We start from the raw sequence: 13,429 nt of genomic DNA, 5'->3' as shown, positions 1-13,429 counted from the left end.
CACCCTTGTTCTATTGTCATTGCCTTGATTCTTACAAAGCATTTGGGTATTAGAAGAATATGTAAAGTAACCTGGGCATGGTGGCGCATGCCTGTAATCTCAGCGGCTCAGGAGGCTGAGGCAGGAGGACCTCAAGTTCAAATCCAGCCTCAGCAAAAGCGAGGTGCTAAGCAACTCAGTGAGACCCTGTCTCTAAATAAATACAAAATAAGGCTGGGGATGTGGCTCAGTGATTGAGTGCCCCTGAGTTCAATCCCGGGTACTACCCTCCCACCAAAAAGAAAAGAATATGTAAGTTGAGGGTCTAAGAATAATTGACATGTTATATGTGTAATTATAAAGAAAAACATATTAATATAGCATAATAGCTACAGTTTTGTATGGTATTGATGTGCTACTTAATATGCTAAGTGCGTGGCATATGTACATACACATTATGTCATTTATATATTAATTCCAGAGAGGCAGTCTACAATATAGCAAGGCTAAGCCTTACCACCTAAATTCAAATCCCAGTTTTGTCACTTACAAGTTGTGCAACCTTAAGTTTCTCTCACTTTTAAAAAGAAAATATTTCAAATATGCTCACCAGTATACATAATAATACAAAGAATGCACATGTATTCCACTGCCCAGCTTCATCAAATGATAACATTTTGCCGGGTTGACTCAGAATTCAGTTTTAAAGAAGCACTACAGATAAAGCAGAGACACAGGCTCCACCCTGTCTGAGGGCCTTTGCTCTGCCTCCCCTCCCCAGACATACCCCTATCATGACTTTGGTGTTTATCATTCCTTCAAATTTTTCTAGTTTCCTACATGTGTTTTTATACATAAACCACATATTACTATTTTGTGTTCTTAAACTATACATATCCTGCAATGTAGTTATACTTAGTCTTGTGTGTTTTATTAGTACTTTTATATGCCTATAATCAATTAATTCATTTTTATTGCTCTATACTCTTCTATTGTGTGAAAAATCTCATTCTATGTTTACCCATTTGTTGATGGATATTTAAATTGCCTTTCATTTTTTTGCTTTTGTCAACCATGCTCCATTGACATTGTTCTCTTTTGTATAAGTTAGAGTCCAAGGTTCCCTCACTTGTGGAAGATAGAGGTAGGACTGGAAGACTGCACAGTATGCAAGTCTTCAACTTTGCTTTGCCAAAGTCCTGTTCAACAGGGGTGCCATATGATGCTCCTAATAGCAACAGGCAGTGACTTCAGCACAAAATGTGTAAAATATACCTCATTGTTTTAGTTTTTTTCCCTGTTACTAAATGAACAGTTTTTCATGTGCTTAATGGACCTCTAGCTTTTCTCTTTGTAAATTGCTATATTCATTCTTTTTTTTGAGGTTAGGTTTTTTTTTTTTTTTCCTTGTTCTTTATCTGGATGTTATTCTTTTGTTAGATGGGTTGCAAATATCTTCTCCTAGTCTGGGGCTTGCATTTCCAGTTTGGAGTATCTTTTAGTGTATGGAAGTTTTACATTTCTATCACCTTATGACTTCTGCTTTAAAACTATTATTTAAAAAGTATTTATTGGCCTTATAGCCATAAAGATATTCCTGTGTTTCTGAATATTTTTTTAGTGTCTTTTAAAAAAATTAGGTCTTAAATCCACATGGAATCTGTTTTTGTATATGGGCTAATGTAGGATTTATTTTTTCCCTCACATTGATAACCAGGTGTTCGTGCTTCAGTTCTTGAATAAACCATCTTGGTCACACTGATTTGTAATGCCATCATGTTCTATGTCAGGATTCTGTATTTGTGAGGATCAGTGCCTGAGCGGCCTATGATGCTTTCTTTGTATATCTCTCTCAGTGCTACTTCCTGCTATTGACTATGACAGATTAAAAATAAGTTTTGCATTTGATGGGAAAAATACATCGTCTTCTTTCTTGCTTATTATCTATTGATTCTAACATGTATATTAGGATTAGATTGCCAAATTTAACAAAATGTCCCATTAGGATAGCATTGAATCTAGAGACCAAACATTGAAACTTTTAAACTACAAGATAAAATTCAGATTTTTAGGAAAATATTTATCATTTTCTCCAGAGATTTCATAACTTGAACTTCTTTTGTTAAAATTATTCTCAGATATCCAGGAAAAATGTTTGTAATTGGAATTTTTCTCTTTTTCTGTATCTCCTAGTTATTAGCAATCTATAGGAAAAGTTTTTAATTTGTTTGGTATTAGTTTTGGTATGTTGATTTTTTAATCTATTCACAATGTGAACTCACTTATTCTAATTGTAGAGTCTCTTGCTTTTTTTTTTTAACACCGTGTGTACATGATAATGTTGTCTGAAATTGAAAACAGTTTTTCTTTTTTAGTCCTTCTGTCTCTTATTTATTTTTATATTTATTTCCTCTTATTGATTTATTAAAGTGCTAGGATCTTAGGTAAATTGTTGAAAAGAAGTAACCTCAAAGGAAGTGCTTCTGAAGTGGCACTCTTCAGTGTGATGTTTGCTGTAGTTTTGGGAATATACCCTCTATTAGGTCAATGAAATTCTCTTTTATTTCAACTATACTAAATGCTGTTTATTAATTATAAATGAATACTAAATTTTATATAATTCTACATATTTTTAAATAATTGTATCTTTTTTTTTCCTTTTAACCTGTTAAACGGATACATTAACAGAATTTTTAGATGTTGAATCATCCTTGTACTTTTGAGTTAAATCAATTGATAAGTATATTCTTTCATGATGATGATTCAATTGACTAATATTTTATTCAGGATTTTGCAAACATCTAAAATAATTGTTTATTATATGATTAGCATATAATAGCTATACATGCTTAAACTTCACTATTTGATGAGTTTTAGTATATGTTTATGCTAGAAAACCCTCTTACAACTAAGATAATAAAGGCATCCATTACCCACAAAAGTTCTGTTACCTTCTGTAATACCATCTTTCCCTCTCTCCCTCAATATTCCTGTATAATAATACACTTTTCAATGATCTGCTAACCATTGATCTGCATTTTGTCAGTACATATTAGTTTACGGTTTTTAGAATTTTGTATAAATGGAATCATATACTATGTATTTTTTCCAATTTCTTTTCACTTAGCAAAATCATTTTGAGATACATATTGTAGCATTATGAATGGTTTATTTTTCCATGTTGCTGTGTGGTTTTCCATTGTGTAGATACATCACAACTTATTCATTTGCCTCTGGTAAGTTCATTGTTTCTAGGGTTTGGATAATTTAAATAAAGTTGCTATGAACATTTATTTATATGCTTTTGTGTGGACAACAAGTGCTTTCATTTTTCTTAGATAAGAACTCAGAAGTGAAATTGTGAAATTATTGAGTCACATCAAATTGGGTAGATTTCCTTCTTTTTCTAGTTTTTAGAAATCCCTTTTTTTAATTGAAAATGCATTTGTTTATTTTTTTACAGAATTTTTTTGTTGATTTTTTAAAAATGTGAACAACAATGGAATGCATAATAATTCTTTTTTAAATTTTTAAAATTGATTTTTAAAAATAAATGACAGCAGAATGCATTACAATTCTTATTACACATATAGAGCACAATTCTTCATATCTCTGATTATATATAAAGTGTGTTCACACCAATCTGTGTCTTCATACATGTACTTTTAATAATGATGTCAAACTTTTTAGAAAACCTTGTATAAAATTTTAAAATTTTCTTTTTTAAATGTTAAAAATTCCTGTTAGAGATTTATTTATTATTATTAGTTTTTAAAAACTGTTGCCTTAAAAAAAACTGTTGCCTTTTAATTTTGTGAATCTTTGTACATTTTATTTTCAAGTTTATTTTTTATTCTTTCATGTTTGTTGTATTCTACTTTTTTAAAAAAAGTTTTACTATGTTTTTTACTCCCACTAGCTTTTTTTATATTAGCAGAAATGTTTTTTGATTAAGTCAATATTTTTTTGCTTTTACTAAATGCTGTATGAACACTTTTATGCTCTCTGAAATTAGCATTTTTAATGAATATTTTAAATAACTTTTTTTTTCTTTTGGGGGGGGTACCAGGGATTAGACTCAGGGGCACTCAACCACTGAGCCACATCTTCAGCCCTATTTTTGTGTTTTTTAAATTTAGAGACAGGGTCTCACTGAATTGCTTAGTGCCTTGCTTTTGCTGAGGCTGGTTTGAACTCATGATCCTCCTGTCTTACCCTCTTGAGTTGCTGGGATTACAGGCATGCGCCACCACACCCAGCAAGTACTTATTTTTAATCACAAATTAAGTTGAAAGCAAATAGAATGATTGAATATGAGAACTGGAAGTGGTGTTGGGGCCCAATTTTTCATTTCATTTTATGTTAGTTTTCCAGAGGTAATGTTATAACAAAGAACCACAAACTTGGTGGCTTAGGAAAACAAAAAAATCATTTTCTCATGGTTTTTGGATGCTAGAAGTCCAAAGTCAAAGTGTTCACAGGCCTTGCTTTCCCCCAAGCCTGTAGGCAGAATCCTTGCTTGTCTGTGTAGCTGTGGTCCTGATCCTTGCTCTACTATTATTTTCACTTTTGTCTTTGCCTCTGTGGCCACATGATAATTTCCCTATGTATTTTTCTTCACTTGGAATTTTCCTATTTTTATCAAGACACCATTAATACTTTATTAGGACTCATCTTAATTACCTGATCTTAACTTGACCATATCTGCAGACTCTATTCTAACCAAGTTCACTTTGGGGGGCTTGCTATTGAACCCATGGCCATAGAATACAAAACTGAGGCACATAAGGTGAAGTAATGTGCCCAAGGTCAACCAGCTTAGTTACTATTAATTACTAATCATATTTCTCCCCTCAGAGACTTTTCTCAAACATTGTAAGTGTATCTAATTGCAAGTACCTCGGAATGTAGGTGGTTGGTAACTACAACCTTAAAGGAGATAATATATTTGTTTATCCACCAGGGGGAGCCAGGTTCAAAAGGTTCCCCGGGTCAACCAGGAGAACCAGGAGAAGATGGAGCTGCAGGGAAGAAGGTAAGAGTAAGGTTTTCATATTATTGGAGTCCAAACCATTGGACCAGACTGGTATCTTGGTCCTGAAGGAGCTCAAATTAAACCATCCGGGACAAAGAGTATCCTTAAAAAGAAAAGTCACACAATTTTAAATTTCCCTTTCACTTACTCTGGATAGAAAGAGTACCAATTTAAAGGCTAAAATAGTGTTTCACATTCTCTGCCTCCTCTCTGGTATTTTGGCCTTGGCATTTTCCAGTAACCTAGTTCCTTCAGGATTTCTAGAAAGCACATTAATTTAAACTTAAAGAAAAATACCCCTTTTACCCTTTCCAAAAGGAGAGTCTGTAAATGCATTCAGGAAGTAAGACCATTGTAAAGATTTCCTGAATAATTTTGAGTTGACATTTGAAATACTCATTTTTCAATAAAAGTACTGAAAAACAGCAGATGGAAAGGCTGAAGGTCTTTCTTGTTAAAAATAATATCCACCAAATGTGAATGAAGAGCCAAAGGAAAGTGAGCTTATTGCTTTGAAAATTGGCTGAGAAATTAGACTTTTTCATGATATTTCAGCTGCTCTGGTTGAACTGAAGTTTAATGTTAATTTATTCATTGATATGCTTCCAAATTAATTTTGAGACTAGAGTGGAGGGTCTCAGCTGAATCTGCTGGCAATAAGAGGAGACAAGGTAGAATTATGTATTCTGTCTATGGAACGTTAGCTAAGACTTCAGTGTGATTTCCTCTAGGGAGAAGCCGGGCTTCCAGGAACAAGAGGCCCAGAAGGACCGCCTGGAAAAGGACAACCTGGTCCCAAGGTTTGCAAATGACGAGGTGTTGGGGGAAACAGCCTGTCTATGTTCTGGTCCTGATGCTATGGAACCAACCTATTATTCTTGCTGTGTCAAATGTATTTACATCTGGCTTTAAATTATGGATACTATCTTGTAAGCTTTTGGAAGACAGCAATGTATTATTCATTTTTATCTTCCTAACATCTATCATAAGACACAGCATAGAGAAGAGTTCAACACATGTTTTCTCAATAAATGGTCACATTGACATTTAAAAAACACATAGAAGGAGAAGAGGCCTCAGGACACATTGTTGAAACTTGAAAGTCCATAAATTTTCTTTAGATCTTTATAGAATCTCATACAATAGTAAGAAATATAACTTTTTTTAATGGCCATCTAGGGGGGCGCTGTGTAAGCTGTGTGCTTGGCCTGTGCAAAGCCCTGGGTTTGCTCCTTGACACCACAAAGTAAATAAATAGATAAGAATTAAAAAATAAAATAAATGGTGATTTTATTTCACAATGTGGTATGTTTTACACCCTGTAGAAATGCTGGTTGAATGACATCTTTCTGTGTGAAGATGAGAAATATAAATTCATGAGTAGGGTGAGGCTAGTAGTGACATAATTGACAGCCTCCAAGGTGCCAGATGTCTCTGTAACTTTTATAAAATAGTCATCAATATGCATATAAAGATTCTTATGGATGATATATGAATAAAGTAAAAATGAAATTTGTATACTTATTAATATTTTATTATAATTCTAATAAAATTATGATTGATAGCTTAAGAAAAGTCTATGTCCTGTGAAACTATAAATACTACAAAATAAACAAGGAGAATGTGCACTGCAGGGAAAGGCCACTAGACTTGTGGCTTTGAAGTGGTCTGTGGCTTCTGGAAGGCCATTGGAGAAGAGGGGGCAGGATCATCTTACAGCCCAGGCAGGTCATGGTGCAGTGTTGACACTTCATTTCATTTAGTTATGTTCCTTTTCTTCTGGGGTAATTGAGGCCAATAAGTAGGTTTGGAAGAGAGTGGAAGAAAATAAATAGTGTTGGTTATGTTTTGTCTCTAATGACAGTAATAATGATGTGATAGTGATAATTGGACACCTGTTTTTTTAACCTATGTTGCTGCTGTCCGTTAGTATGGACTCTGGGAGTTCATTTCATCTGTCCATTCCATGGGAGTCCACCTCTTCTTCTTGATGGAACATTTTCTTTGTTGATGACTGTAGAATAGTCTATTGGTCATCAACGTGTGGTTCCAGGACCAAAAACAGTCACATCACCTAGGAATGTTAGACATGCAAATTAAAATTGGGCACCATTGAAGACCTACTAATTAAGAGGTGCTGGGTGTGGGGCCCAGCCATCTACTCTAACAAGCCCTTAGGATTCAGATGCTCAAGTTTGAAAACCATGGTTTAATCATTTATATCATGAATATTTAAGTGACCTCAACTGCAAACCCCAAAGAGCAATTCCTTTGGTGGGGTGGGTCCACACATGGATTTGACAGTGTTAGGCAGTAGTTCAGGATGCCAAGATGGTGGAAGCAGGGTTTAAGAAAGATGCTGCTGAAGAATAGACAGGGGATGCACTCTCATGTCCCTGTGTAGGGTAAGTCCCATTACCATGACAACTCCCGCCACTGAGGCCTTAGAACCATGACAACTTCCGCCACAGGTTTGGCATTTTAAAATGACCAATGGGGATAAAGTGGGCAGTATTGTAATTAGGTTTTCTAAAGTAACCAATGGGGGTAAATTGGACCATATTTGAATCAGGTATATAAGGTAACCAATAGGAGCAAGTGAGGTAAGGCCTTGAATCAGGTCCATCTAGGGAAGACAGCACCTCACAGCTCCACATATAAAACTCTAATTTCCAGACATTGGGCCCCTCTGTTCTACCTTAAGGAGTGCTACTTTTACCTTCACCTTCAATAAATCCATACTTTGCCTGTTACTTCTGTACACTTGCTCAATTCTTTGGGGCACCAGGACCTGAACCCCAACTGGACACCCTAATGATAACAGCAGGAGAGCCTTAGTTGAAACAGTGCATAAAGTTGGGAGGCTTCCTGATTGAAGGTAACAACTGCTTTGGGGGAGCCCTGCCTGACACAGCCATGCTTGAAACATCCAGAAGGCTGTTTTTGGATCTGCTTTGGGTTAATGCTGAAATATCTTACTACAGAACCTATGTTACCATGATTTGTCTCCTTGGGAGGAATGAACTAGACTCCCCACTGGGGAAGAAATGGGATTGTAAAAAATGTCTTTTTTTAATGTTTTAAAACCGAAATAGCATTAAAACAGAAAGACAAGATGAAAAAGCATAGTCAGATCTCTTTCCCGAAACTCTGAATGCCTCAGAACCATCTGTTAATAGACCAAGGGCGCAAAACAAGTATAAATTCAAGTAAAAGTTCTCAAAGATTCAGAATGTAGATTTTTAAAAATATTAAATCATATTGAATAATTGATGAAGACAGAACAATTCTGGAGTTACTCAGTTTTTCTGAAGAACATTGACAAACCCTGTACAACTAAGCTGGGCTCAGGCATATCGCCTTAAAATTGGTATTTGTTGAGAATCTGGCTTGGAGGTGGTCATTGTTAGGTTGGGAGAGGGTTTGTTACTACAACATCTATATTTTCATAATTATTTTGTCAGGGTGATGAAGGAAAGAAAGGAAGCAAAGGAAATCAAGGACATATGGGATTTCCAGGACCCGCGGGACCAAAGGTATGTTTCTTATATTCTAATTTTGCTTTCAGGAGATTGTAATTGTGTCTGGTTTCAATAGATTAGAATTCCACTGCAAATTTGATTACTTGTTTCCTTCCCAACAAATACAAAACAAAACCCCCCAAATAATAATTTTAAAAAAGCCTTTAGAAAACATTCTACTCCCAGACCCAAATAGAATTCAGTAAAGAGATCCATGGAGTATGTAATCTTCACAGGAATATTTATGCTTCTAAGAGGGAATCTGTATGTCAACCTGCTCAATTACCAAACATTCAAAAGTTGAGATAAAGCTGGGGCCATAGAAAATACCAATTCTTCATTATATCATTTTGCTGAACAAGAAGTTGGGGGACTGAGAGGCAGCACGGCCTGAGGAGGAGCAGGCTTCAGGAGGCCCCTTCCATTGGACTTGGCTCCAGCTTCTCAGAGCCAGTTGCTTCCCATATGGAAAGAACAAAATATGATTAATTTCACAGAGTTATTGTGAATATAAGGAGTTAATAAAGCATTCAGCATGGTACCTGGCACCTAGTAAGTATTCATCACATGGAGTTATTCAGAGAGAAAAAATCCATACTGTGAAATAGAAAATAGGGGCCTGTGATCCTCATAAATTGTCCAGAACAGGGAGCTGAGGAGGAATTGAAGGAGATTGTAAGGCAAGGAGGTGTCCTGAGTCAGGTGAGAACATTATGACTGTTTTGAATATGTCAAGAAGTAGACTGCAACCCACTTGAATCAAAGTGTGAAATATGATTTGTCAAGAACTATGTAATGTTTTGAACAACCAACAATAAAAATTAAAGAAAAAAAAAGAAAAAGTAAAACAAAATGAAACAAAACTAAAAAAAAAGAAGAAGTAGACTGCAAATTCAAGAGAATTTATGCCCCTCGGAAGATGCTGATTGTAAGAAAAGAGATAAGGAGTATATTCAAGGATGAGATGATTGAAGAACAAATGTTGAAGAATGGTATTAGCAAGAGCAGGTAAAAAACCAAAGCCTCACCTGTAGACCAGTGATTCTGAAATGCTAGCGTCCATCAGTGTCACCTGGTGAGTTTGTCACAAATCCATATTTCTTGGTCCTATTCCTAGAGATAAGGATTCAATTAGTGGGTGGGTCCCCGTAATCTGCATTTCTCCAAGAAAGTCCTCAGATATTGGTAGTTCAAGTAGCACAATTTGAGAAATGTCCACTATATAAGAAATGTGTGGTATTAGTGTGAATAACGGGGCTTACTTTTAATGTTTTTGTTGCTCCTACTCAAAGTGAGTATTTTTATATTTTGAAATAAGGATTTTTCCCCCTTAAGGTGGAGTTGCAGAATTGCCATATTTTAAAGCATAATCGTACCTTCATCCAGGGGCTTTGTATGCCTAAAAACTATATACTTTCTGTGATACTTTTTATAGTTTAAAATGAGCCTTTAAAAATAAGGACAAATTAAATCTAGAAGCATAATTTTTCTTTGCCTCTCATTTTAGTGAGGAATTTTAACAGGTATCTTGTTTCTTTGTCACAGGATTGAATAGGGGGTTTATCTGTGGCCAGATCCTGACTGACATGTATGTGCCAGTACTGGTTATGCATTGTGCCAAACCCTACAGGGTTCAGGTTTAAGGACTGGCTTGTACATGGCCTCACAAGGACTGGGCCCCAGCAGATCGGTGTTCTTACCTTGTGGGTTGTAATGGATAATTTTACCACCCAGTAGAGGTCTTAGGTGGGAAGATGGACACTGGCTCTTCAATGGTGAATCAGACCCATGGAGTCCCTCCTGGAGGAAGTGGGAAACCCAAGAGACAGCTCAGAGGACATGAATCAGGCAGAGGAAGGATTAGTCATCAATCTGAAGTCCTAGCGGGTCAGATAGAAGCATAGCATAGAAATAGATCAATCGCTAGTGCAGTTCTCCACGGTTTTGTTTTTGTTTTTGTAAAGGGCAGATGGTAAATATTTAAATTCGTGGGCTAAGAAGCAAAATTGAAGACATTGCATCCATGAAAACCCATTGTTAGCCCAGTGCTCTTCAAAATCTGGGGGCAGGGTGGCTTTGGCCACATCTACTCCAGAGCAATAGTTTCCAAATTGTTCTGGTTGTAAAAACTCTGGCAGTAAAATTCTGATCACACTCCAGTATAGATTTGTTTATTTATACATATTTGAAATTGAACCCAGGGGCACTTTAACACTGAGCTACATCCCTAGTCCCTTTTTAATTCTTATTTTGAATTAGGGTCTCAGACCAGTCTCAAATTGTAATCCTCCTGTCGTAGCCTACAGAATTACTGGGATTATATGTGTGCATCACAATGCCTGTCTTGTTTATTTTTAATCAATTTTATTCACAAACTATCTTATATGTTATGGATTTTCATAAACAATGGGATTTGTGGTGTGTGCAGTGAAAGTTGCTTTGAAATATGGTTTTCTAAAGTATGGTAATGGGGTCCATGTCAGAGTCATCAGAGGTACTTCATGAACATGCCTGTTCCTGGGCTGCACCCCTAGATCAAATCTGAAGCTCTGGGACTTGAAACCTAGGGCTGCATATCCACCTAACTCTTTTGATAATTCTTATACTTACTAAAATTTGAGAATTGCTGGTTTACATTTCAGGTGAGACAGAGGAATTACCTCTTGCTCCAAATTGAGTCTCTATGACTTACTATTAAATCCAAAAAGGTAGTTAGGGAGGAAGAGAGCAGAAAGGGGAGGAAAAGAAAAAAAGTACTTTAGGTTTTCTATCCAAAGTTAATTTTTTTTATATTTATTTTTCAGTTTTTGGTGGATACAACATCTTTATTTTTATGTGGTGCTGAGGATCGAACCCAGCACCCCGCGCATGCTAGGCGAGCGCATTACTGCTTGAGCCACTTCCCCAGCCCTATCCAAAGTTAATTTTTTAAAAAAATCTATGAACTCTCAACTTCTAAAAAAGGATGTAAGATAACATACAGTGGAAGATTGAGCCCGGTGCCATGGCACACAACTGTAATCCCAGCAGCTCCAGAGGCTGAGGCAGGAGGATTGCAAGTTCAAAGCCAGCATCAGCAAAAAGCAAGGTGCTAAGCAACTCAGTGAGATCCTGTCTTCAAATAACATACAAAATAGGGCTGGGGATGTGGCTCAATGGTTGATTGCAACTGAGTTCAATCCTCTGTACCCCCTGCCACAAAAAAGATATACTATAGGCCATTAAAATGAAACAAAAAAAAGGAAAAAAATTGAAATTTGAAGTGTACTCTAAAACTTATGTGGAAGACATTGCTATAATTTAACAAAACATTTCTTTCTGAGCTTCCTGGCATACAATACAAAAGGGAAGGACGGTGGATTGCAACATCTGTATTAGCTAGTGAAAAGTTGCACAAGAGATTAAATTTCTTCTAACACTCAGGAATTAACTGAATACATTTAATAGAGAACACTGAAATCTTATGGATTGACTACTTTAGCAATGATTTACAAAAGGTGCTCAAATTATTTTCACATTAATTTATGAAAGACTAATATTCTAAAATCTTCAGACATTGAAGTTTTTTTTTTCCTCTTTTTAAGGGTGAACAGGGCATTATGGGCCCTTTTGGAATGCCTGGACCATCAATTCCTGGACCACCTGGGCCAAAGGTATATATTCTTAGAAATTTTTTCCTTTTACTTGGATCTGTGGCAGTTAGAGGGGAAAAAATTTTATATTTTATGATCCCAGTGGATCATGATTTAGTGAACTAGAATTTCTATTTTGGGAGATCCCTAAGAAATGGTCTCATTTAACCCTGATATTTCACAGATAAGCAGACCAAAAGCCAGCAGTAGAGTTAGCCACTGCAGTTAGCAGAGTTTCCAGTGTTAACTTCATCCTGTACTACTTCTTCCAAATCCTAGACCCCAGGGCAGGCAAGAATTTTATTGCATTTATTCAGAAAAAAGTCTACTAGGATGTATAATTGAAAAGCTTGGCAGAAAAGAAATACACTAAGTTTTAAGAACATCCCCAGGCATTCTTACAGCTTAAATATTTGAGTCTAAATTGCCACTTATTATTTCAGTGAGTTTTCTCCAAACAGCTGTAGTAGTCTTTATTGGCAAGTTTTATTAGGATTTGAACTTCCCCTCAAATTTGTTAAAAAAATATAATATTTTAAGACTTGAGTTGGTAGATTAAGCTCTTTCAGATTGGCCAGTCTCTTTTATGCTGTGTGCCTTGTGGTTTTTCACACAACCTGGAGCCTGTGAATGTTATTTGAAATGTACAGGGAGATAGAGGAGGTCCTGGGATGCCTGGATTTAAAGGAGAACCTGGACTTTTTATTCGAGGACCAAAGGTACGCTTTATTCATGTTCTTTTCCTTTCTTTGCATGTGAGAAGTCGACTTAATGCCTGCTGTGTTAGCTTTTCATTGCTATGACAAAATACTTGAAATAATCAACTCCTAAGGAGGAAAAGTTTATTTTGGCTCATGGTTGCAGTCCATGTTTTCTGGGCCTTCTTGCTTTGGGCCTGTGGTGTCATAGTGTATGATGGCAAGAACACATGGTGGAGGCCTTTTCAACTCCAGGCAACCAGGAAGCCAAGAAAGAACAGGAAGAGGCCATGCAAGGTCCCATTGTCCCCTTCAAAGGCACATCTACAATGATCTAGCTTCCCCACCTCTTAAAGTGTCTACCACCACACAATTTTAGTGCCACAGACTGTGGTCTAAGCCTTTAACACATGAACCTTTGGCGGACAGTCAAGATCCAAAGCCTAGTACTTATTTTTTTGTTTGTTTTTTTTTTAAATTTTGTTTTTAATGATGGAAACAACAACAAAAATATCTAAAACCGAAGCTTCTGGAAGAACCATTTGTTCTTGCCTGTCTTGTACC

The 13,429-nt window shown here is 36.1% G+C and overlaps 1 protein-coding gene across 2 annotated transcripts in view; it reads left to right on the top strand.

Annotated features, from left to right (window-relative positions):
- Col28a1 (collagen type XXVIII alpha 1 chain) overlaps nucleotides 1-13,429 on the top strand; it is a 165,245-nt gene that overhangs the window by 72,512 nt on the left and 79,304 nt on the right. For both annotated transcript variants that reach the window (XM_071612512.1, XM_071612515.1), the window contains exons 19-23: nucleotides 4,943-5,014; nucleotides 5,746-5,814; nucleotides 8,479-8,550; nucleotides 12,120-12,188; nucleotides 12,818-12,886. In XM_071612512.1, the coding sequence (XP_071468613.1) occupies nucleotides 4,943-5,014; nucleotides 5,746-5,814; nucleotides 8,479-8,550; nucleotides 12,120-12,188; nucleotides 12,818-12,886 (351 nt within the window). The remainder of the gene's footprint in view (nucleotides 1-4,942; nucleotides 5,015-5,745; nucleotides 5,815-8,478; nucleotides 8,551-12,119; nucleotides 12,189-12,817; nucleotides 12,887-13,429) is intronic.

Source organism: Marmota flaviventris, chromosome 1, assembly GCF_047511675.1.
Source record: "Marmota flaviventris isolate mMarFla1 chromosome 1, mMarFla1.hap1, whole genome shotgun sequence".
NCBI lineage: Eukaryota > Metazoa > Chordata > Mammalia > Rodentia > Sciuridae > Marmota > Marmota flaviventris.
The sequence above is the reverse complement of the archived record's forward strand: the minus strand, read 5'-3'. Positions and strand labels throughout refer to the sequence as shown.